We start from the raw sequence: 25,063 nt of genomic DNA, 5'->3' as shown, positions 1-25,063 counted from the left end.
CTTCCTTCCTCATCTCTTCCTTCTTCTTGTTTCTTCCTCACTCTCACTCTCACTCACCTCACCTCACCTCACACCACCACTAAGAGCACCACGGTAGAGCTTGGGACCGCCACTAAGAAAGCCATTTGTAGACTAAAGTAAGGGTTGAGAAATCTTGGAGAAAAATTTAATGGGTAAGCAATTTTTTCTTAAATACTTGGATTAGTGATGTTTCCTTTAAACTTTTTGAGCATTTCGTATAGATCTAAGCAATATTTGTACATTTTTTTGGGTTTTTTCTGGTTTTTTGTCGATCTGCGTTTTCTGGGAATTTTCTGGGTTAGTGTTGTGCTCGATGGGTGCTCGATGCCTGCTCGATGCAGGCTCGATGACACACCAATTTTAGCGTTGCATGTTCTGCTCGATGGGTACTCGATACCTACTCGATGGGTACTCGATGGTAATGTTCATTCTCACTTTTTCATGCATGCTCGATAGATGCTCGATGCCTGCTCGATGCAGGCTCGATGACACACCAATTTTAGCGTTGCATGTTCTGCTCGATGGGTACTCGATACCTACTCGATGGGTACTCGATGGTAATGTTCATTCTCACTTTTTCATGCATGCTCGATGCCTGCTCGATGCAAGCTCGATGGCACATCATTTTTTACGTTGCATGTTGTACTCGATGGGTACTCGATACCTACTCGATGGTAATGTGCATTCTCACTTTTTCATGCATGCTCGATAAATGCTCGATGGCTGCTCGATGCAAGCTCGATGGTACATCATTTTTTACGTTGCATGTTGTACTCGATGGGTACTCGATACCTACTCGATGGGTACTCGATGGTAATGTGCATTCTCACTTTTCATGCATGCTCGATAGATGCTCGATGCAAGCTCGATTGCACATATTTTTTTACGTTGCATGTGCTCGATGGTTACTCGGTAGCTACTCGATGCAAGCTCGATGGTCATGTTTTTCAACATCATTAAAATACCATTTGTGTTTGTGTTTTTTTATTTCAGGTTCTACTGTTTACGTATTTGTTTCTTACAACGGTGTTTGGGAAATGCATGGTAGGAAATGGTATTTTAAGGATGCTGAAGGTGAAGTGATACCAGTAGAGAATGATGTCACTTACTTGCAACTACTTGACATACTGCACGAGACATTTCAGGTGGATAGAGAGGTGTATGAATTGAAACTCGAGGTGCCATACGTATGCGGCGAGCAACCATTTGCACCGGTTCAATTGAAGAATGATCGTCAAGTTCGTGTATTCTTAGGAATAAGCTTGAATGAACGGGTAGTCTTATGTGTGACTCCACTTAAGAAGAATTTCATATCAGATCCTTCTCCTAGTGTGAACAAAAAAGACACGACTAGTATCGATCCATCTCTTGCAGGTAGCAGTTACAAGCATCTTAGCGAGGTGGGCACTTTTGTTCCAGTTACTGATCCGATGGCTACTATTCAGCTTGATATACCACAAGGAGGTCCCACAGGTGTGCTTGAGGCATATGAGTACGATCCCTATGTGAATGATGATCCAGTTGGTAATTGCTTTGAAGATAATGATGATGGTTCCGAGGATGACTCGTATTATAGTGCAGATGTTTCAAATGAGGAGTTAAACATTTCCCAAGCCCAACAAGTAGAAGAAGAGTCAGGACTGCCTCTTGCACAGGCACCTCTCCCAACTCAAGGACGCCGAGCACCTGCTCGAAGCAGTAATCAACCTGCTAGGACAGAAGATAACACTGGGTGGAGGGAGACAATTGTATCAAGAGAAGATCACACCAGATGGAGTGCCCCAATGTTTACAAAAGAAGATATTGAGGCATCTGCTAAAACCCATTCCTCATCATCTGGTGGACCAATGGGAGAAATATATGTTGGGAAGACTTTTGAGGACAAGAATGATTTAAAAACCAAAGCTGCTCTATTTGCAATGAAGAATAACTTTGAGTATATGGTGAAAAAGTCTGGTACTGACGTGTGGTATATCACATGCAAAGATCCTGACTGTTGTTGGAGATTGAGAGGGAAAAAACAACCAATGTCCCCCATGTTTGAGATCACGGTATACAAGAGCGTACACACATGCTCACTAGAAGTGCGACAAAAAGGTCATCGTCAAGCTGCACCGTGGGTCGTTGGACACCTCATAAAGAACAAATACGCAGTTGATGGGACCAGTTACATGGCAAACAACATAAAGGAGGATATGAAGAAAAATTTTGGTATTGATATGAGTTATGAAAAGGCATGGAGATGTAGAGAGAAGGCACTTACGTATGTTAGGGGGACATATGAGGATTCGTATTGCAAGTTGCCATCCTACTTGCACATGTTGCAGCAAAAGAATCCAGGTACAATTACTGATTTTGTCACTGAAGATGGTCGTTTCCTATATTGCTTCTTTGCCCTTGGAGTTTGTAGGAGAGGATTCAGATTTTGTCGTCCTGTGATATGTGTGGATGGCACGTTCTTGAAGAATAAGTACGGTGGCCACATGCTATGTGCCGTTGCTTTGGATGCGAATAGTCATTTATATCCAATTGCCTTCGGGTTGGTGGATAGTGAGAACCACAACTCTTGGAAATATTTCATGACGAAGTTGAAGGAAGCCATTGGGGACGTTGATGACTTGGCTTTCGTGTCAGATAGGCATGCGAGTATTATTCATGCTCTAGAGGTTGTCTTTCCTGATGCCTACCACGGCGCATGCTACCATCACATCAGTATGAATGTGAAAGCCAAGTTCAAGACTGATCACTGTCACAGTGAGATGTGGGCAGCAGCCTATGCATGGAAGAAGACGGAATTTCTAAAGCATTATGAAAATATTAAGCGAATGGATCCTCCTATAGCTGCCTATTTGGAGGGAATTGGTTTCGATAAGTGGTCTCGTCCTTTCTTTCCTGGAAAACGATACAATATAATGACTAGCAACTACGCTGAAAGCTTCAACAACAAGACCAAGGATGCAAGAACCTTTCCAGTTACAATTTTTTTAGAATTCATTCGGTTCACACTACAGTCTTGGTTTTCTGAACGACGTAGTGTGACAGAGAAGACTACCACCAAATTATCCACCCTGATGGAGGCAGATGTATCGAACAATGCTGACAAAGGAAGGTTCATGAATGTCTATGCCCTTGGTCAATTCGAGTTTCATGTAACTGGTGCAGACAGCGATGCTGAGGTGAATTTGATGACGAAATCATGCTCATGTGGGGTATTCCAGCTCATAGGCACACCTTGTCCCCATGCAGCTGCAGCAGCTATAGAGCGTGGAGTGAACCTTTACTCCTTGTGTTCACCGTTTTACACCATTGAGTCATGGAGGAATTCGTACAAAGAAACCATTTACCCAACTGGGAACGAGGATGACTGGATACTTCCAGATGACATTAAGAATATGGTAGTTGGTGTACCCATAGAGAAACAACAAGTTGGTCGCCCAAAAAAACCAAAGCTAGGAAGACCAAGGACAAATCGTTGGCCATCTGGCGGGGAAAAACCAGTTACAATGCGTAAGTGTAGTAGATGTGGTGGTCGTGGCCACAACAAATCCTCATGCAAAGCTCGGCTTTGAGTTTATTTTTTGTTGTATTTTATTTAAACTTGAAGTTGAAGGTTATTTTTTGTTTTCTTTTTTTATTGTCGTTAATGAATTTTGGTTGTTAATTGTCGTTAATAAAAAGATACTCGACTCAAAAAAATTTCTTAAAAATCTACATTTTAAGCAAATAAATATAACATGAGAATGTTCAATGTCTAACATTCTGATACCATAAGTCAACTGTCCATTTGTTTCTGAACAACTTCATGTTGTCATCGCAAATCGTGTCAAGTGGTAGCCTACCCAATAAGTGTTCGATGTGCTTGATGGCGTACACACCACAATCTCCACTGTAACCAAAACATAAATTGCATTAGTAACAAAATCAACATGGAATTTAATTTAAAAAACTTGAATAAAAACTAGACTTTTGTTTACCTGACTTTGGTTTGGGGTACTGAATCAACTGGCATGCGGTGCACATTGAACTCTTTGCATCTTTTAGCTCCAGGTGGAATCGTCAACCGAGGGTCGTCCTTGAAAAGTTGTGACTGTAATAACAACGATGGGAACAAAGTAGACCATGACTTCATAAAAGATTGCAGTTGTTTATCACTTATCACGGTCACGTCCGAATCATAAACATTCAGAGTCCAAGTAGAAATGGAGGCTTCAACTGCAAACCAATGCGCTTGAAGGTAGTTCTGGCACCAATATACAGTGTCTACTCCCTTCCACGATGCCAGAAATTGATTGTCAATTCCCGTAATCATTGATATCACATCTGAATCCCACAAAAACCTTTTCTTATCCGCTTCCTTGGCAGTCTGATATGCATCATAACGAGCCGGTACCACTTGTGAGAACATAATATTCATCACAACACCATCTTGCCGATACGCCCCGGGATAGAACTGTCGACGCCTACGTAGCATATGCATGGCCGCATCAATATGCTGCAAAAATGATTGGAAAGTAATTAATCAGCCTATCGAAACCCCTATTGAACCCACTGCTTATACCAGATAACAAATATTAATAAATTTAATAAAATTACTTACCCCATCATCGATCCAAAACTGTGGTGTCTTCATCGTCAGAAACCAACTCGGACCATACACACCAGATTGGACATCCCTCTTCGTCTTGTTCGGAATATCTCCAAGCAACCACTTGCCGACCGTTCTGTACTGTGTAGCAAGTGGCTTCTTTAGAGGGTCGAGGACTAATGGCACGTCATCAATCGCATCCAAACGAGCTTTCTTTCTGGTTGGGTCGGTGTAGTCTTCAAATTTCTTAGGTTTGCGTCTTTTCCTCTTGGCCAATTGAAACTCTACACCAACAACATCCCCAGGTTCTATAATAGCAACACCTGGGGTCTCAGGATTTGCTGTGAGTACTATCGGGGGAGGAGTGCCTATGTCATGTGAGACAAAATCATCTGGGAGGTCAAGTGAGTCGGAATCAGAATCAGAATCATTTGGAAGATCTTGTACGAATGTCAAGATCTTATTGACAACATCCATGATGACCGCCTGGTTCTCTAGGATGGTATCCTGACGACTCTCGACTCGCTCCAACCTCTCCAACACCTCCCGTAAATCAGGTTGATCAGGACTGGGGTGTACCGATGGGGCTGGGGCCGAGGGTGTGGGGTCGATGGGGGCTGGGGTATCCTCATCATCAGGGCCATCAACAAAAATATTTGCTGCCTTCGCAACCTCAGCAGCTATCTCCGCCACCTTCTCAAAATCAGTGGGAGTTTCTACCTCTTCTTCTTGGCCCAACCCGGGATACAAGGGAGCATCACCCTCCGTCAGAGCGCTATAATAATCTATCTCCGAAGGCCGGGGCTTCAACATGGACAACACAATCAACTGCATCAAATACAAAGCATTAAGTCAGTTTGAAACCACCAAAGAATACTCTATTTTGACATAATATAGCAGAACTTACACTCGTCTTCTTGAACATCGGTGCAAGGTCGGCCTTCGAAATAGGACGCTCCTTATTGCTCGACCAACTAAGCATCCTCGGAAACTGGTTTCCATGGTTAATACCATACTCACGTGCAAACTGCTGGATGGCTTCATATGCCCAATACTGCAATGCAGGGACATAACCATACAAACTGTATTTTGCTTCTTTCTGTTTCCCCTTAACTTCCTTTTTCTTCTCATAGTTCCTTTTCTGATGATGCATGTCTTTCTTACATGAATCCATAAGCTTGTTAAAAGACACCTTCCCCCATGGGTAAGTAAAGAAGTACTCAGTGTCCTCCACCATCTTCAGCGAATCTATCCAGACATTTAACTTGCCCTCTCGTGCAAGTAAAACCCCCTCAACAAAGAAACATAGGCCCAACTTGTAGGCATCTTCAACTATAGTGCAGTTTTTTAAAGCAGCCTCCAAATGCATTAACTTCACTGTTTCTTCATCATTAAAGTACTCCTTGATTAAGCGGTCACTAGTCAAGTGTTTCTTCAAATCAGTCTCAGATGGCCCGGAACTGAAGTTCAACCCCGTAACCAAAGCAAACTCGCCTCTACCAAATCTGCAGGGTCTAGATCCCAAATGTAAATGCAACTCATCCTCTTTGAAGCACTGGATCTTGCGCAACATTAATTGATGCATGAGAGATGCAGAGAAGTCCAATTTCTCAGCCATGAAAAATTGTTTGAATGGGGATTCCTTCACCCTTTCTATCAACCCGAGCTCCTCAAACTTGTCCTTGATTGTTTTAAAGTAACCATTGCCCCTATATGTGACTCGTCCAGGAAAGTGATCTGTCAAGGGTAAAAGATACTTCGGCATCTGCAAAAAATAAAGATAACAATAATACACTTAAATAAAGTCGCATGAAAAATCCATAAATAAACATACATGCAACCATCGAACCCATCTCAAACACCCATCGAACCCCAACCCGAGTACCCATCGAACCCCCTATCGAACCCCTAGAGCATGCATCGAACCACCATCGAACCCAACATAAGACCCAATCCATCGAGCATGCATCGAACCCCCATCGAGCATGCATCTAATTTCTTAGTTTTAAACCCGGAACCCATAATGGGCCTACCCCATCGAACCCCTAAGGCCTATCCTATCGAACCAACATCGACAAGCATCGAACCCAACAAATACCAAACCCATCGAGCATGCATCGAACCCCATCGAGCATGAATCGAACCCAAAAAATACACAACCCATCGAGCATGCATCGATCCCCCATCGAGCATCGAACCTAAACTTGGAACCCTTAACGGCTTAACCTATCGAACCCCCATCGAGCATGCATCGAACCCCCCCATCGAGCATCGAACCTAAACTTGGAACCCTTAACGGCTTAACCTATCGAACCCCCATCGAGCATGCATCGAACCCCCATCGAGCATCGAACCTAAACTTGGAACCCTTAATGTCTTAACCTATCGAACCCCCATCGAGCATGCATCGAACCCCCATCGAGCATGCATCGAACCTCCCATCGAGCAACCTTACAGACCCACAAAAATCCCAGGCTTCACTAAAACATACCCACACTATTCCATACCCAAAACAAACCAGATTAATCCATACACACAAACAATCCCACACTAATCCATACACAAACAATTCCACACTAATCCATACACATACACACAAACACAAACAATAAGCTTACCTTTGTTTTGGGTATGGAGAAACTTGAACCGTGGGTTTTGGATGACAGACGGCGAGAGGCAAGACGGAGGCGCGGGGTTTCGACGGGGGCTGTGACGGGGGCTCGACGGGGGGCAGCGCGGCTTCGACGGGGGGCAGCGCGGCTTCGACGGGGGGCAACGCGACTTCGACGGGGGCCGCGACGGGGACTCGAACCGAGAGTTTGAGAGAGAAAGCTTGAGAGAGAGAGAAAGCTTGAGAAACCGATGGGGAGATTTGGGTAGTTCAATGGTCGGGGGGTTGGGAGTTTGTGACCGAGAGTTTGAGAGAGAGAGGGAGAATCAAAACTGGGATGGGGGGGAATTGTGACAGGGGTATTTTGGGTACTAGCAAAAAATTTGGCATTATTTTGTAATGTTAAAAATGCCTAGCATTATTTTGTATTACACTACACTATTAAGCATAAAAAGTCAAATTTCCCTTTGGAGATGAAGAACATCAAGACCGTGAGACAATAGAAGCTACAGACTATATGTGAAGCTTATTTGAATCGTTATGATTACTACAACTACTCGTTCATCATCTTCTGATATGTCCATCAGTGGTCTATATATAATTTATTTGTTCTCTTGTCTTATTAGTTATACTTTGCTTCTAGCTAGCAAACTTTGTTTTCGTAGGGGATTGTCTGTCCTGTTTTCAATATAATATAGATTGTTTTTATAAATAGGAGAATTTTTTCAAATAATGTTGAATGTAATAAAAGTCTTGATCCTTACTTGCCTACATGTACCCACTCACCCACCTACTAAAAGTAGGTATCAATTACATGTAGCTGACATTTATTGAACTCTAATATAATGTATTAAATATTATTCATTAAAGGGCACATAATTTTCTTTATTTTATTGATTAAAATGGTGAGAATTCTTGGAGTGCAATAATATGAGTGGTCCACACAGTCATCAAAATAATAATTATACTGTGAACGAATAATAACATGGAAATTGGTATTTTCAAACTTTACTTTCTTCTTCTTCTTCCTCTCAACTTTCACCTTCTTCTGTATTTCCTGCATTTGAATTTTCAGTATTACAAAAAACAAAAACAAAATTACCTATACACAATTTGAATACATCATTAGTTGCTATCGGTCATTGTATGCATACATGTAGAGTCCAAAAACTCTACTAAGCTAGTTAGATAGTAATAGTAATAGCTAGTACTAGTTGTAGTATATTTATTTCTGTGGATTTTGGTTTAAGCCGGGACTTAGTTGGAAACTCTTAGCAATAGTTATGAATTTTATAAGTTTGACCTATTGTTTAAGAAAATTAATTATAACATAAGATTTGATTAATATTGTTGGTTATTAATAGGATAATTATTATAACTTAAGGTTTAGATAGAGCCAATAAGATTATGACACTTGTCATATGCATGATTATTAAGGAATTATTATTTTAATGATAAAATAAGAGAAATATAAGATTTAGTCTTCACTAGAATCTGTTAGGAGCATGATATTTGTCACAATTTTATTTATTTGTGGATTAGGTTGTTATTTAGATAATTAAATAGATTTTTCGTAACTTTAGGATACTGTAACTTCCGAACTATTTTTGACCCAGTTATGTTATAAATTTCGAAAAATAATATTTATAGAAAGTTGTAGAATATTGAATTAACTTTCTAACGGTATAAATATGGTCTAAATCAGAGTCTTACAGCTTCAGTTATGTTGATTTTACTGTAATGAAAATATCTATTTTCATTATTTACTCCTTATAACATATCATAACTTTTTTGTCTAAAGACCAATAATCTCACTACATAAATCAATTTCTGGTTCTTTATTGAGAAATTTCTCATTCTATGCATCATAGAAGGTGCTAATTAAAAATTATACTAGGCATAATAAAGATTTCAAAATAATGTCACTCTTTGACACTTTACCCAAAATAAGATTTTAAAAAATACTGTAGCATTGTTGGTACATCTTAATAAATACTGTCAATGATAACACAATTTATGTGTTATTTTAATAAGTAGATAAGTGTTTAATTATATTATTTATAGTCGATTATATAACTCATTTCAATACTTATAAATTTGCGTTATACTATACTTTAATATAATACATTTTTTGTGTTATATAATGAAGTTTGTATAACAAAATTCATTACTTATAAAAAATGTTATTGTGATAGATATTATAACACATTTTTCATATTATTTTAATATTTAGATAAATTTAAATTCTCATTATATATTCATTTATAAATAATAGTTTCCATAACATAATTTTATACTTATAACCAATAATATGACTATTGGGCATCAATTGTGTTGCTTTCTATAAAGGAAAATGAGTATGGTTGTGAAAGGATAATTTATAAAGTAATTTCTTGGCATAAGATTCTTAAGTCTTAATGAATTGTTCTCTTCTCTGAGCAAAAATCAATTCCTTTTGTACATACATTATATATTTTTTTGTAGGTGACAGTGTTACACATTTATAATTATTGTCATCAGACCATACAACACGTTATAATTAATATATTATTTTTAAATCTACTATCGCTGCATAAAAATGGAAAAGTCTCTTTTCTACACACTTGATCATGATATTGAATATACTTAAAAAATTTATTTATTTGTTTTTTTTTTTTTTAAAAAAGAAGAAGAATTAATAAACTCCATGACGTTGTTATATTAGCAACTTTTTTTTTAAAAAAAATAATTAGATTATTTGGGTATTATTATTATGATATTATTAATGAATAAAAATAGGCACATTATTTTACCTATTTAAAATGCAAACAATAATGTAAAATTTATCTTAAATAATTATTCTCAAGTTGACTTAACAACTTGAGTAATTTTTAGATCAATTAACCTTAATTATTCTACTCAAGATCAACACTGATCACCAAACAAAAAAATTAAAGAAATGAACACATGAGGATGTAAAACAAAAAACAAAAAAGATCACAAGAAAAATCAAAGGTGAAAATAAAATATCTTCAAATTAACTAGTAATGAGAAGCTTAGCTCATGTAACCACTATCATGGTCATCATTGCATTTCTTTGTCTCTTTCTTATGATGTGGTTGAAATACAAGAGTTTTAGTATAGAGTAATGTTGTAGTTTAGCGTAGTCAATCACATTTATAAAAACAGAAATTTACTGTATTAAAAAGCAACGACACATCACTGTATAATAATAATTGAGTGTATATTTTGAGTGCACATATCATTACTCTTTAGTATATAAGGAAGACATTAGAAATTTCCTAGAAACATACTATAATTGTGGAAAGTGACTAGCACTTGCAAGTTGTCGCCATATAAAGTATACATCAAACCAAACAACGCGTTATAATTAATATAAAACCAATATGTACATAATTATATAAAAGTCTCTTTTCCACACTTACACTTGTTTCTACACTAATACTAATTATTATTATTATTATTATTATTATTATTATCTTTTATTTATTATTTTTTAAAAAATAAAAGACTTAGAAAACTCTTGGACATTGCTCTAATCAACTATTAAAAAAAGTTAGACTATATTTGGGTTTTATATTGTGATATTATGTGCGGGAATAAATTATATTTACCATTAAAATAAACTCTTATCAACTATGAAAAGTGTATTAATTTTTTTTTAAAATTATTAAATGATATTAGGTTCGCATATTAAAGATATTTTATTTAATAATATAGGGGAGAACTTCAGTGCATATATATTTTTTTAAATAATATAGGGCTACACTGGTGCAGCTAGTAGGGTGTTTCAGTACGCAAATAATTTTGTTTATGACGGTGCATATTGTAATCATTTAAGACATCTTTCAAATTTTCAAGAAATTTCTAATAGTTTACAGTGCCAAAAATACGGTTGTTGCATGCGTGTCTATTTTTTTTTGTATGCGCATGTAAAATTTAACTGTTTAAACCTTGTTTTGGCAGTGTAAACTATTCAGAATTTTTTGAAAATTTGCACAATGTCTTAAATATCTACAATGTACATTGTTATAATTTTTTTATAAAATTGAAAAAAAAATATTTAAGTGTGGAATGGCTGCACAAGTTGGTTGCACCAAAGTGGTGCTATATATATAAATATATTATCTTTAATGTTTTTAGGGATATATATGTAATCATTTAAAAGTCAACATCAACCAAATATTTTAAATAAATATAATTATTAATTTATGATGGTCTTGAGCCAATCAAGTTTCATTGGTGTAGGTGATCTGTTATAAATAGAGTCCTAGGTGGGCATGGCAAGCAAACCAAAAATTAGCCATTACATCGTTACACTCTAGTCTAGTAATCTGATTATATTTGTGAGGAGTATGATGATGATAGCAGTGGGGCTTATGCTCTTGCTTGCCACCGTTTCTGATGTGGTGAGCGAGAGCAATGGACCTCAATGCCTAGAGAAAGAGAGAGATGCTCTCCTCAGCTTTAAGCTTGTTGTACATGATCCTGACGATCTCACCTATTCCAGGATCAATAATAGCACCAACCAAAACTGTTGCAAATGGAGCTACATCATTTGTGACAACCAAACCAATCATGTCATTGCCATTGATCTTAGTGGTCCTGAAATAGACGTCTTCGGTGGTGAGATTGGCACTTCCTTGCTTGAGCTGAAATATTTGTCCCATTTGGACCTTCGTGGGATGAACTTTAGTCGGATTCCCAAGTTTATGGGCACTTTCAAAGAGCTTACATATCTTAATCTTGGAAGGAATCCTATCACTGGAACTGTTCCTCCACAGCTTGGAAATCTCACCAAATTGGAATTTCTTGATCTTTCAAGCACTACTGATCAAATGATTGTTGGTAATCTTGATTGGCTCTCACATCTCACCTCTTTGAGGACCTTTAGACTGTCGGGAGTGAGTTTTACTAAAGAAGAGCTACAATCCATCAAAGGGGCACCTAGCTTATCGACCTTATCTATATCGAATTGTCTACTTCCCAAGGTAGATACTTCCTCTCTTTCTTATGCAAACTACTCCTTTAAATTTCTCAACTCTCTTCAACTCTCTAAAAATTCTATACATCCTGCAACAATCACTTGGTTATTAAATTCTAGTGTAAACCTTGATACGTTGCTGCTCACAAATAACGACATAGATGGTTCCTTCCAAGATTCATTTGGACACATGAAATCTCTTGAGCATGTTGACTTGTCAGGGAATAGTATAAGTGGAACATTACATAATCTTTTAGAAAACCTCACAAGTTCCACCAGAAAGTCCTTAAAGAATTTGCACTTAAGTTTTAACCAACTTGGGGGGTCAATTCTTGAGGATTTTCAAAATGCATTCCCATCTTTGATAGAGCTATATCTTGATAATAACAAGTTAGAAGGCCCTTTCCCAAACCATTTAAAAAGATTTCCTAGTCTTCAATTTTTAAATTTGGATGATAATCACTTCACAGGACTATTGCCCGATCTTTCATCAATGCCAAATTTGACGACTTTCAGTGCAACAAACAACAAGTTCAATGGTACTTCAAGTGATAGTATTGGTGAGCTTTATAATCTAGAGGTTTTAGATGTCTCTTCTAACTCTCTCATTGGTGATATTTCTAATGTGCTAAAGCTACGATGTCCTCGATTGAACCACTTAGATTTATCCCATAACCCAAATGCTTCATTGAAATTTATCTCCAAATATTGGGTCTTATCATTTCGGCTGACTATCATAAAATTGATTTCATGCAAGTTAGGCCCACAATTTCCTAATTGGCTCCAAACCCAGACAAATGTCTCTGTTCTAGATATTTCAAACTCTGGTATTTCTGGTCCTATTCCTAATTGGTTCAAAAATATTACTTCCAATTTGGTGCATTTAGATATGTCTCAAAACTCTCTTTCCGGAACTTTGCCAAATTTTCAAATAAAAAAAGGTTACCAAGTTAAAGTTGTTGACTTGAGTTATAACCAATTTCACGGTGCTATCCCACCTTCTTTATTGATGGCAAGTCATTTGTTTCACTCCAATAACACATTTACCGGAGGTATGTCTTTTCTATGTGAAACCAAGGATGAGTACAACTCATTGTACATTCTTGACATTTCACACAATAATTAACGAGAAACGAGAGAACAAACAAACAGAAAGCTAAGACAAATAACCAGTAAACAGAAGCCTAATATAACTACCCTTTAATAATAATTTATCTGGGAACATTCCTGATTGTTCGGATAATTTCCAACAGTTGAGTGTTTTAAAGTTGGGGTATAATAATTTGAAAGGGCCAATTCCATCATGGATTGGAGAAAGCCTAAACATGATGTTTTTTCTTAGTCTCAAGTCAAATAAATTTTATGGAAATATAACACTGCATCTTTGCCCTCTTATTAAAATCTGAATACTAGATCTTTCCTTAAATAATTTATCTGGAGCCATTCCTTCCTGCATTAATGGTTTCGCTTCCAGCCAGATTTTGTAGAGTATATCATTTCTTCAGTTCCCCTTGTAAGTTACTTCACTTCATATAACAAACAGGAGTATAATTGGATGGGATTATTAAGTGTTATTGATCTATCAAGTAATAAATTGAATAGAGAGATCCCTACTGAAGTCACTGATCTTATTAATTTGACTCAACTAAATCTTTCAAGGAATGATTTGCGGGGAGACATTCCAAGTAACATTGGACACATGGCTAATCTAGAAGCCCTTGATTTGTCCCACAATAAAATCTCGGGTAAAATTCCAAGTAGCTTGGCTGAATTAAATTGGTTGGCTTTCTTAAATCTGTCAAATAACCAGTTGATTGGAAAAATCCCAACCGGCACTCAGTTGCAATCCTTTAGTGCTTCAACATATACCTTGAACTTTGGACTGTGCGGACCTCCCCTATCAAATTCATGCCCAGAAGATGAGAACAAAGAAAGCGATGATAAAAGTGGTGGAGAATGGCTTAACTTGTCATGGTTATACAAAATGGGAATTGGAGTTGGATTTATTATTGGATTTTGTGGGGTTTAGTTTGTGGAAATTTACTGATCAACACTTCTTGGCCACTGATTAGTAAGTATTTTTTTATTTTTTTATGTATTATTTTGCCTATCAACTTATTATCACCTTTGCTATGATTTATTTCTTTAAATGTTTTTTAAGTTGTTATGTTGTCTTAATTGCATATAGGAGTAACGTGCAGCCCAAATCCGCTCTTGGTGAGGTGATGGAGAAAAGCCTGGTATTATTCTTCCCTTGTTCGATCACTTCTTTAATTCATTTTTGAACACTTAGTCAATTTATTCATTTATTTATTTTATGAATAAAAATATAAATAAATAGCACAAAACTAGTATATAAATTTGGAAATTCTTTAGTTTTTGCCAAATTAATATTCTCCGAAATCTTTTTTTTTTACCTGTCTTTATTAATACATTAATAATATTATTAAAAATAACTTATCTTTATTTAATATTCTAATCATTAATATAATTCAACAAAAAAAATACATAATCAACTTCTATAAATTATAGGTGAAAGATGAATAATTTTTTTAATTTTAATTTGTGTAACGATTAAATAAAAACAAAATCAAATTGTATTGAATTGTAAAATTTATAATAAAAACAAAAGTTATGGATGAAAATAAAATAATTTTCATTAATTCAGGTCATAATTGATGATAGATAAAAATTTGAGAGCAAATTATATTATTAAGACAACTAGTTAGGTTGTAAAATAAGACTATAGTTTTATATTTCAATAACTTAATTTTGGTTATTAATCTTTAATTACTTATGAAACACTACGTAGTTACTTGCTGAAGTTTTGTTGGGTTGTTTTAAATTAACTAAAGATAAATGTTAGGCAAAATATAGGTTAAAATATTATTTATAATATTCAACCACTTTGAATGATTTTTAACAAGTCATATATCACTTATTGTGATTGACTATAATGTGGTAGGGTCTCATAAAGGTTTTCTCTTGGCTTTTTTGCAAGGGGCAGTAACCAGAACACAATTTTGATGGAGGAGCTGGTGATTAGTTTCTCCATGTGTTTTTGCTTTGTTTGTTCTTCAGTGTGTGTTTTTGTTGTGTTGTTTTGGGTCTCGATCTGTTTTTGAGGTCAAGAAATGTTTCTGTATACACTTGATCAAGGCTCTAACGTTAGATTATGCTAATGCTATAGTTTGTTCAAGTGTGTCGACATCATGAATAAATCTACAAAATTACCGCATAACTAAAAAAAAATTACGATTATAAAAAAATTAATATTGTTTTACTGTCATCGTGATCTTTCTCTCTTCCCACACTTCCCTTTTTCATATATGTGGTTTAATGGACCGGTCATGAGCTAAAACGGACTAGACCCACACCTATAGGGCCCTTAGCTCAAGAGACAATTTTTTTAAAAATTACCACTTAAAAATACTATGTTTTGTTAGCTTTTGCAATTATGTCTTATTGAATACCTTTAGGACCGGCATGTTTATTAAGAAAGTGATATACCACATGTCGCTTTATGAAGTGATATTAAACCAACAAACACGTTATGAACAATTAATGCATTATTTTTTATATTAATTGATGGATTGAAAGGTCTCTCTATACATTTTGAGTGTCAGTAAAAGTCTTCAATTTCAACAAATAATAACCATACCAGCGTTTGCAAAAGTCACATATTGTGGTCTTTTATGTCGATAAAAATTTAATTTCTTTTATTAGTAATGTAAGTTAAAATATTTGGTTAAATATTTGACTTATTAATTACTAATAAAAACAAATTCAAAAGGCTATACATTTATATCATTCAATTCTATATTTTGTTGAGCATTCATCCAAAGGCTAGATAATACGGATTGCTTTATATAACTATTAATTAGACATTGGGTAAAACGACTTCTTCAAATATATATATATATATATATATGATTATTTTTCTATAAAGGCTTCACTTTAGGACTTTCAGTGTTTCTTGACCCGTGAACAGTTTTCGGCGCGACTTTTTATTATAACCGTGTATATTGGAGTTATTTAGAGCATCCTGCAAATTTTTAGAAAATTCTGAATAATTCACAGTACCGAAAACTAGGTTCAAACATGTTGTTTTCCACGCGCATAAAAAAAATTAGTCACGCGTAAAACATGTTTGAACCTAGTTTTTGGTACTGTAAACTATTCGGAATTTTCTGAAAATTTGCAGGCTTGGCTAAAGTATCTTTTTTGAGTTACTTGGATCTGTCATATAATCAATTGTCAAGAAGAATCCCTGATGCTACTCAATTAAAAGCCTTTGATGCTTCTACATATTCCATGAATCCTGGAGGCTGCGGACCTCCTTTATCAAGTTCTTGCCCAGGAGATGAGACATTGCATGATCCATATATTCAGCTTACCACAATGAAAGAGATGATGAAAATGGTGGAGACTGGTTTGACTTGCCTTGGTTTTATGAGGGAACTGAAGTTGGATTTATTATCGGATTTTGTGGCATTTGTAGAAATTTATTGATCAACACATCTTGGAGACTTTCTTATTTTAAGTTGATGCATGAAATAGGAGATTGGCTTTATGTGATAATCATCGTTAAATGGGCTGTGTTGCGGTGAAAACTGTCTTTGCATTAACTAGTAAGTGATTTCCTTATTTGCCTAAAGTTATATTAAATTGCTAATGACACTTGTGTACAAGACTCATGAAAAGTTCTATTCTGCAGGACATGCACAACGTTCTCTCTTTGTGAAGATAAAGAAGGTAAAATTTTCACATTGTTATTATCATAATTCCAAGAGTTTATAAAAAGAAAGTACTTATAATGCTCTCTGTTTTAATAATTAAATTTTGGTTATTAAAAAAGTACATCAAGATTAAAAAGTCACTTGCTGGTGAAGTTTTGTTGGGTTGTTCTAAATTAATTAATGATATATTTTAGACAAAAAAAAAAAGCCTAGAAAAATATTATTTATACTATCAAACCACTTTGTAATGACTCTTATTTTATTATCTGATGTGGCAGTGTCTTACCAAGATTTGTTCTTTGCTTTTGGTGGCGATGAGTGCATGCGTCCAAGGATTGTCCTTGCTCGATCCTTAACTCTGTCAAAAGCTACAACTGATCAATGTCTCCATGTCATTTACGAAGTTCCAGCTTTGGTGGCTATTGTTATTGCTTGTAGTTTTATTTGGTCTTTAGTATGTGTTTTTGTTGTGTCGTTTTGGACCTCTATTTTCAGAGCTCATTTCTACAGAGGAAAAAAAAAGGCAATCAGTCTCTAATAAACTCTCTTTTTGGTTTGGGTGTAATACAAAATCCTACAATTTCAACCAATATATATAATAATAAACCAAATAAAGAAACACTTGTAACCAATTATCACATCAGAAAAATAAACAAAATAATTAAGAAGAGACAATACCCTATTAGCAAATCGTTCCATGAACAAAATAGCCGTCTTTAAAAAAATATTATACTTAATTTGTTCTAGTGTTATAACTCAATTCGGTTTTTCTAGTTTATTGTAAAAATATCTTCGTATAAAGAGTGTTGTTATTTGACACCTTAAAGTGTCTAACACCACATGAGATGATACCGCATGATTAGTTAGCGATAGCCCATAACAATTATTAAATTCAAATAAGTGGGACCTGATATTGGATTGCACCAATAGCGATATGCCACCTACTTGTGGTGTTGGGCACCGGTGGTGCTCCTTAGCAATTCTCTTGTATAAAAGCGCCACAATTAATGCAAATTTTAAATATTTTTGAAGGGTTTATTTAAAACAAGCATGCAAAAAAGAAAAAAAAAAGGTTTCATTTAGAATTAATTACTAGATGTTTGTTAAATCAAAAAGTTAAAATTTACATTTAACTGAAACTAGAGTGTCTAAAATTGTATTATCTTTCAAATAAAGTTATCCATTTAATTATAACAAAAAAGAAATGCATTTTTAGAAAAGAAAATTGCGTTTCTTTCTTCTTCAATGAAAAGCTGTTAAATACATGCATTTAAACTAATAGAATGAAGTTTATTCATTAGTTCGAACAAGACAATAAAACTAAGAAACTTCCAAATAAAATTTCGTTCTTCGTAATCTTTGGTTTCTTTTCTACACAATCAGTCTCCCACGTTGAGATCACTTCATAAGCTAAGATTTGATGGGTTAACATGCATTAGTACAATTTCGAAATTCAATTCTCACTAATTATTCAAAAAAGAGAGCACCAAATTTTCTACACCAATTGATTCTACACGTGAAGACTCAATAATTTATATGGGTTGTTGGACATATTGAATCCATGCACTTATTACTTAATTTGTGATGACTTTATTTTGTTCATAGAAATTGAATTTTTCTATAAATGTTCTTTAATTATTTATGAGAAATGCTAATAAAGATCATCTTACGGCTATTATTGTAAATAAATATTATGTTTTAATTTAAAAGAAAATATATTAGCACGCAATTAAAATCACACCAATAACAATATATTATATGCTAAGATGTTGGACACCCTAATAAAATAAATTATATCAATGTTAGCTTTATAAAGAGACATCAGCCCAGAGTCAAATTTTTTGTTGAATTGAATATGATGATAATTTCTTTTAAAAAAATATATATTATTTATCGAGGACTATTATTACATTATAATCAAGAAAAATAGTCTCACATTAAAATTTAATTATAGCCTAATTAGGGCCATAGTTGTAAAACAAAAAAAAAAAAGGCTTTGTTTATATAGATTCTTTTGCAAGTCTTTAATAGCATAAGAAATGACTCTAACGTTGAGACTACGCTAATGTGGTTGGAATATATATGTGGTTCATATAAAGAGGACATTAAAATTATGAAATTTCCTACAAATATACTTTAAATGGATTGAATGTGTTTTAACACATGTGCGCTTTATAAAGTGATATAAAACCAGCCACGTTATGAATAATGAGTTGACTTTAAAAAAAATGTAATTCAGCCATAATTATTAATATAAAAGTCTATTTTCTGAACTTGATTGATTCTAGAGTCCATGCATAGGTGACTTACAAAATGGGGTGTTGAACTGATAAAATTGAATCTCAAATTCAACTCCAGTTGGGCCCCTTGTTTCAACTCACTTCCATAACATTAAGGTCTTGCAAGTCAGGTCCAGAATTCAGCACTTTACTTAATTTTCCACTATCATCATATGAGAGAGAGACAGTAATTGACTTAAGTTTCAACACGTTTGTTTCTCTCCAACAATGCATTTACTGAGTTTAGGTCTTTTCTATGTGAAGCAAAAAAAAGGAGAGCAAGACAAGAACTAAGTGTGCCAAGTTTAGGATACATATTTAAATTTGGTTTTTATTAATTACCAAATTAATTAAATAAGGTGAATTAATTAAGGTATGGAATGATAATTAAATATTGAAACAACGGATATCAGATCTGTCGGGGCAGAATACGAACTTGTCACGATAAAAACTAAACATAATAAAAAGACAGTGCAAAAATAATAAAGAACACAACGAATTTTTACAATGTTCAGAAATTCTTTCGGATAACCTACTCCTTGGGGCCACGCCCAGAGAATAAAACCAATTAATAAAGAATCACAAGTATAAAATATTAACTTTAACAAAACAAGACTCCCATCTTGAGAGATTTGCTGCAATTTTGTTGTATTTTTCTTTACTAATCTGATTCTGATTGAAATGTTCAACTACTTGAACTCACTTCAATTGCCAACGAGTGCTTACATCCTCCTGACACAAGACTTGTAAAAATCTTCTCCCGAAGACTATAAGAATTGTGTTCAAATTACAACATATATTCACTCATGAATGTGGTTTAGACTCACTACAAAATCTTTTCACAGCTGTACACTCAACAGAGTTGGAATATATGTGTAAAGTGAGCTTGAGAGTTTGATTTTCAACTGTATTGTAGTGTGTAATGTTCTTTGATTGATTATAGTGGAAATCAGCTGTGTCATTTGATTGATTTAGTAATCATATTTATTGTGTTTTGAGTTTTGTGCTTAATTTGAAAGTGTGTGATCTTGAAGTGGTGTGTATGCATGTAGCACAACAAAAAAGAGAGGTTTTGAAAACCCATGTAATCACATAAATATTCACTTATATATATATATATATATATTTTGACAAAACAATACAAATCAAATCAAATGAAACAGTAGATAAATAAACATTGGTTCAATTACTATTCATGATCACAAACTTAAATAATGATATGATGAAACCATTTGTTGTATTGATATGACATATCATGGAGACTTGATCAGCCATGTTACTTGAAAGATATTCTCAAAGCATTCACACTCTCTAATATGGAGAAAAACAAGATTTTTTAGAGACCAAACTGAAGAGATATCTACTATCATAAATGTTGTGTATTATATAAATAATGGAAGAAAAAAGAAAAAAAATCGCCGTTGCCGGGGATCGAACCTGGGTCACCTGCGTGACAAGCAAGAATAATTACCTTTATACGATGACTATTTTGATAACAAAATTTAAAGTTATCAACTACTATAAATGTTTAGCTATAATTACTATTTAATGTGCCAAGGAATTCTCTACTTTTTATTTAAAATTTGATTCCTGTATAATACTCAGCTTTTTTTTTTTTTAAATTGAAATTGATTGGTTCGTTATTGGAGAATTGCATTTTCAAAAAATGTGTTTCTAAAATAAAATCTGAATTTATAGTTTGAAAATATATTTTTGAAAATGTGATTGGTTCATTATCTGAAAACTGTTTTTGAGTTTTAAAAAACTAAATATGTGTTGATAAGAAATCTAAAAATATAAAAAAATAATAGATTTGTAGAATTTTAGGATATAATGATTTGGAATTAGAGAAAACGTGATTTTCTTGTTTTTGATTTTATAACACAAAATTAGAATACTGATTTGAATTTTATTTTAAAAAACATCTTACCAATCACTTATTCTTGTAGGTCCCACTATTTTTAAGTTTTTAAAATGATAAAATTGGATTTTGATACTCTACAAATATTTTTTTTTTATTATCACTTTGCTAAGCTACAATTAGAAACTTTTGGTAAGCTAGCTTTATGAGTGTCCCATAACAATAGTTTTTAAAATTTTACTTCATAGGAACAAACTATTAATATATCAAGAAATTTCTCAAGAATTTTTACTTTAAATATTGATTAAGGTATAGGAGGAATGTGGTAGGAAGATAAAACAAAAAAGACAAAATGTGATGAGAGATTATTTTACAAGTTATTAATTTGTCTTTTTCTCCACACGTGTCTTCCACGTCTAGACTATATGCACAAAGTCTTGATTGATTGACTTAAAAAGTTGGTGCACTAATTAATAATTGATTCGAATATGTTAGAACATGTAAAATGGTCAAGTAGTAGAATGAGGTAGATAGTAAGAAGTATGAGGTTTCATATCTCAAAATTAATTGGTGATGAGTAGAGTAACTCATGCTCTTATGTATTGTTGAATGTACCCACACACTTTCAATGTGTGATATTTTTCTCTAACATCACCCTCAAGATATGGTGGCTATTTTTGCTCACCACTTTTGGACGACTCGATCACAAGTGGCTCTTTGATTTTTTCTGACTCACTATCTCTCAATCACAAGGGGCTCTTTTTGCTCTCTTTTTGGACCGATTTTAGATTTAGATCGGATACATACTCGTTAGAGTTTTCTTTGGCTCTTAATATTATGTTATAATGTGGAAAGTGGTCTAGAAGTAGAATGTGGTGCATGGTAAGAACCAATCAACACATTATGACTACTTTTTTGAACTTTACAATTAAGAAATTTCCTAGTAATATTCTTTAACACAAATTGAAATGGCTAGCTAGTGACAAAAAAAATATAGTCCTAATAAATTAGTAAACAAAATTGTAGATATATTCTAATAATATAGCGACAAACTATTAAAAATTAGCAAAAATTTTGTGGTCATTATTACATCTCTTCTATATAAAAAGTGTAAATAACAATTTTTTTTTTAATTTTAACAATTTATTTTGTTAACTTTAATAAAATATTATAAATATTTAACAGATTATACTTTTAAAATTGATTAAAAATAGATATTTATTAATTATATTAATATAAATTTAATTATTATAATATAAATTCAAATTCAAATATTATAAAATATTATTATTACAATAATATATAATATAAGATTATTTTTATTAATTATATTAATATATAATGTTGGCAGTTGGTTAATGAACTTTCTTTTTCCATCTTTTTCCATCACACAAAGCTTCAATTCTTGCTCAGATTATTTGGCTACGAGTAAAGGTCACAAAATGAGATAATAGTTATGTATCTTATGAGACCATGTCAGGTTGTCACATGGCTGTCGTCCAAACATTATTGTTAGATAGAAGGTACTGTAAGTGCTTTAATCTGTTTTGGGTCCCCTTATGTGTTGGCATCGTTATTATTGTGTTGGCATTATTATTGTTGTGTTCACATATATGTGTGAAATGGTGTGTATGTAATCACATAGATATTCACTTACATATATATATATTGACAAAACAAATCAAATCAAATGAAACCGTAGATTATGGATGGTAATAATATAATGGAAACGTGAGGCACGTTGAGATAAATATGATTTTATATTCTCCTCTATTTTTTATCTCTATATTATTATTACTTTAAATAAACCCCTCATAAGTATTTACAATTTATTTTAAAATTTTCAAAAATAAATTTTTTAATTTACTTAGTTGACTCTCCAATATTAATATTACACTAATAATGAATAATGAAAGAATAAAATTGACGTCTTTAAATTAATATTTGTTTTTGCTATCATCGAGACTTTTCTTTTTTCGAACGTCATTGTCATATAAAAAAAACATTAAAATTGCTTAAAAAAATGAAAATAAAAAAGAAAACACACATTAGATTATGTTTGGTTCATGGTATATAATGGATGGTATTATAATAATAGATTAAAAAAATGTCATTCTTACTGTTTGATAACACTAAAAAAATTAGTTATTTATTTAATTAATTAAAAATTTGACAATTAAATATAAAATGTGTTTGGTAACTCTATTTTTATTTATTATTTTTTTAAATTTTAATTAAAATTTATTAAATTTTGAAAATAGAATTTTTTTCACTTTCAAATTTTTTTTAAACAGTTTTCGACTTTTTTTTTTTTCTTTTTCAAATCAACACCTCATATTGTTAAACAAAAAATAAAAATAAAAGTTATCAAACGCATTTATCATTTTTTATTTTTAAAACCAAAAAACAAAAATAGTTACCAAATATATTTTTATTTTTTAAAAATAAAAAAACAAAAATAAAATAATATTTTTATTTTTATGTTAAAAAAATTTAAAAATAAAAATTTTATCAAATACAGCCTATATGTTTGGTTATAATTTTAAAATATAACATATTATATTGAACATTATTAAAAATAAATGATACCAAAATAATATTTTATAAAATCACTAAGTACCAAATAAATAAATTCCCTTTATTATATAAATTTAATTTTGAGAAATGAAAGAAAATAAATGAAGCCAAAACGATTATGAGACCCTGCCCAGACAAGCATTGAGCTGCCTCATTCCTAGTTCTGTGAACCCAAAACGACCATGTCAGGTTATTACATGGCTGTCTGAGCAAACATTATTGTTAGCACAGCTGCGCTTTAATCAGCCACAAATAAGCCCTTTTGACAGAAATAGAGTCATGAAAAACTTAAATATAGCCCCAGTTGCATCATAATAATCACAGCTGTCTTTTTCTTTTCTACTCTACTTTCTTTACTGTATTATTGATTGATTTTTCATATATGTTTTAGTAGTTATATTTACTGTGTTCACATATATGTGTGAAATGGTGTGTATGTATGCCCTATCCATTTTTGTTATATATATATATATAAAATATATATATATAATCACATAGATATTCACTTACATATATATTGACAAAACAAATCAAATCAAAATGAAACAATAGATTATGGATAGTAATAGAATATAATGGAAACGTGATGCACGTTGAGATAAATATGATTTTATATTCTCCTCTATTTTTTTTATCTCTATATTATCATTATTATTACTTTAAATAAACCCCTCATAAGTATTTACAATTTATTTTAAAATTTTCAAAAATAAAATTCATCATTGATAAATAATTTAGTTTTTAATTTTTTTCCACCTTCATAATTAATTATTTTCATGTAACTTAAAGTATTTTTGGCACTATACCAATTAAAAATAAATACTTTACAGCAACTAAATGGATAATTTTATTTTATTTTTTTCGATAAAAAAGTATCTTATTAGAATTAAAACAATTAGTAAACTCACAATATTGATTTTTTTTACTTGTAAAAATTAAAGTATATAAAAAAAATTAAAAATGAAAATGTAATTAATATATAAATGCTATATTAGATTTGTCTAATATATATTTTAAAAAATAAATGAATTATCAAATAAAGAATGTGAACATAGGAAAAAGACATCAAACTAAAGTACCAAACAACACGTTATGGGTTATAAAAAAAGCAAAATATACTTTGTTTATAGAATAGAATTTTTTTTTTCACACTTGACTTAGTTGACTCTTCAATATTAATATTGCACTAATAATGAATAATGAAAGAATACAATTGACGTCTTTAAGTTAATATTTGTTTTTGCTATCATCGAGACTTTTCTTTCTTCGCACATCATTGTCATATGAAAAAAATATTAAAATTGCTTAGAAAAATGAAAAAAAGAAAAAGAAAAAGAAAACACACATTAGATTATGTTTGGTTCATGGTATATAATGGATGGTATTAAAATAATGGATTAAAAAAA

General features: G+C 32.8%; 2 protein-coding genes and 1 long non-coding RNA gene across 5 annotated transcripts; 2 read left to right on the top strand and 1 right to left on the bottom strand.

The window, feature by feature from the left end:
* Positions 1-3,291: 3,291 nt before the first annotated feature.
* On the bottom strand, positions 3,292-7,457 carry LOC133781482 (uncharacterized). Its single transcript, XM_062220489.1, has 5 exons — positions 7,225-7,457; positions 5,514-6,371; positions 4,619-5,434; positions 3,996-4,513; positions 3,292-3,907 (listed from the first exon to the last, which is right to left on the bottom strand). The coding sequence occupies exons 2-5, from the start codon at positions 6,369-6,371 to the stop codon at positions 3,766-3,768; spliced, it is 2,334 nt and encodes a 777-aa protein (XP_062076473.1). The 5' UTR covers positions 7,225-7,457; the 3' UTR covers positions 3,292-3,765.
* Positions 7,458-11,512: 4,055 nt separating this feature from the next.
* Positions 11,513-15,414, top strand: LOC133781484 (receptor-like protein EIX2). Of its 3 annotated transcripts, none has more exons than XM_062220490.1 (3): positions 11,513-12,208; positions 14,390-14,441; positions 15,209-15,414. In XM_062220490.1, the coding sequence occupies exons 1-2, from the start codon at positions 11,573-11,575 to the stop codon at positions 14,393-14,395; spliced, it is 642 nt and encodes a 213-aa protein (XP_062076474.1). In that variant the 5' UTR covers positions 11,513-11,572; the 3' UTR covers positions 14,396-14,441; positions 15,209-15,414. The 3 variants fall into 3 exon arrangements, with proteins under 3 accessions (XP_062076474.1, XP_062076475.1, XP_062076476.1); XM_062220491.1 differs by having other exon boundaries at positions 15,203-15,414; XM_062220492.1 differs by having other exon boundaries at positions 15,167-15,414.
* A 983-nt stretch (positions 15,415-16,397) lies between these two features.
* LOC133781485 (uncharacterized) lies at positions 16,398-17,542 on the top strand. Its single transcript, XR_009870133.1, has 3 exons — positions 16,398-16,832; positions 16,919-16,956; positions 17,219-17,542. It is a non-coding gene; the product is annotated as an uncharacterized LOC133781485 (long non-coding RNA).
* Positions 17,543-25,063: the final 7,521 nt, after the last annotated feature.

The sequence above is a fragment of the Humulus lupulus genome, chromosome 6, assembly GCF_963169125.1.
Source record: "Humulus lupulus chromosome 6, drHumLupu1.1, whole genome shotgun sequence".
NCBI classification, from domain to species: domain Eukaryota; kingdom Viridiplantae; phylum Streptophyta; class Magnoliopsida; order Rosales; family Cannabaceae; genus Humulus; species Humulus lupulus.
Note: the sequence above shows the minus strand (reverse complement) of the source record. Positions and strands in the feature narration are given on the sequence as shown.

Bases quoted from the DNA above. Each gene is read 5' to 3' on its own strand.
- LOC133781484 (XM_062220490.1), top strand. From the start codon at position 11,573: ATGATGATGATAGCAGTGGGGCTTATGCTCTTGCTTGCCACCGTTTCT.
- LOC133781482 (XM_062220489.1), bottom strand. From the start codon at position 6,371: ATGCCGAAGTATCTTTTACCCTTGACAGATCACTTTCCTGGACGAGTC. The intron at 5,435-5,513 runs GTAAGTTCTGCT...TATTTGATGCAG, and splicing joins CGATGTTCAAGAAGACGAGT to TTGATTGTGTTGTCCATGTT. The intron at 3,908-3,995 runs GTAAACAAAAGT...TTTTGGTTACAG, and splicing joins GTACCCCAAACCAAAGTCAG to TGGAGATTGTGGTGTGTACG.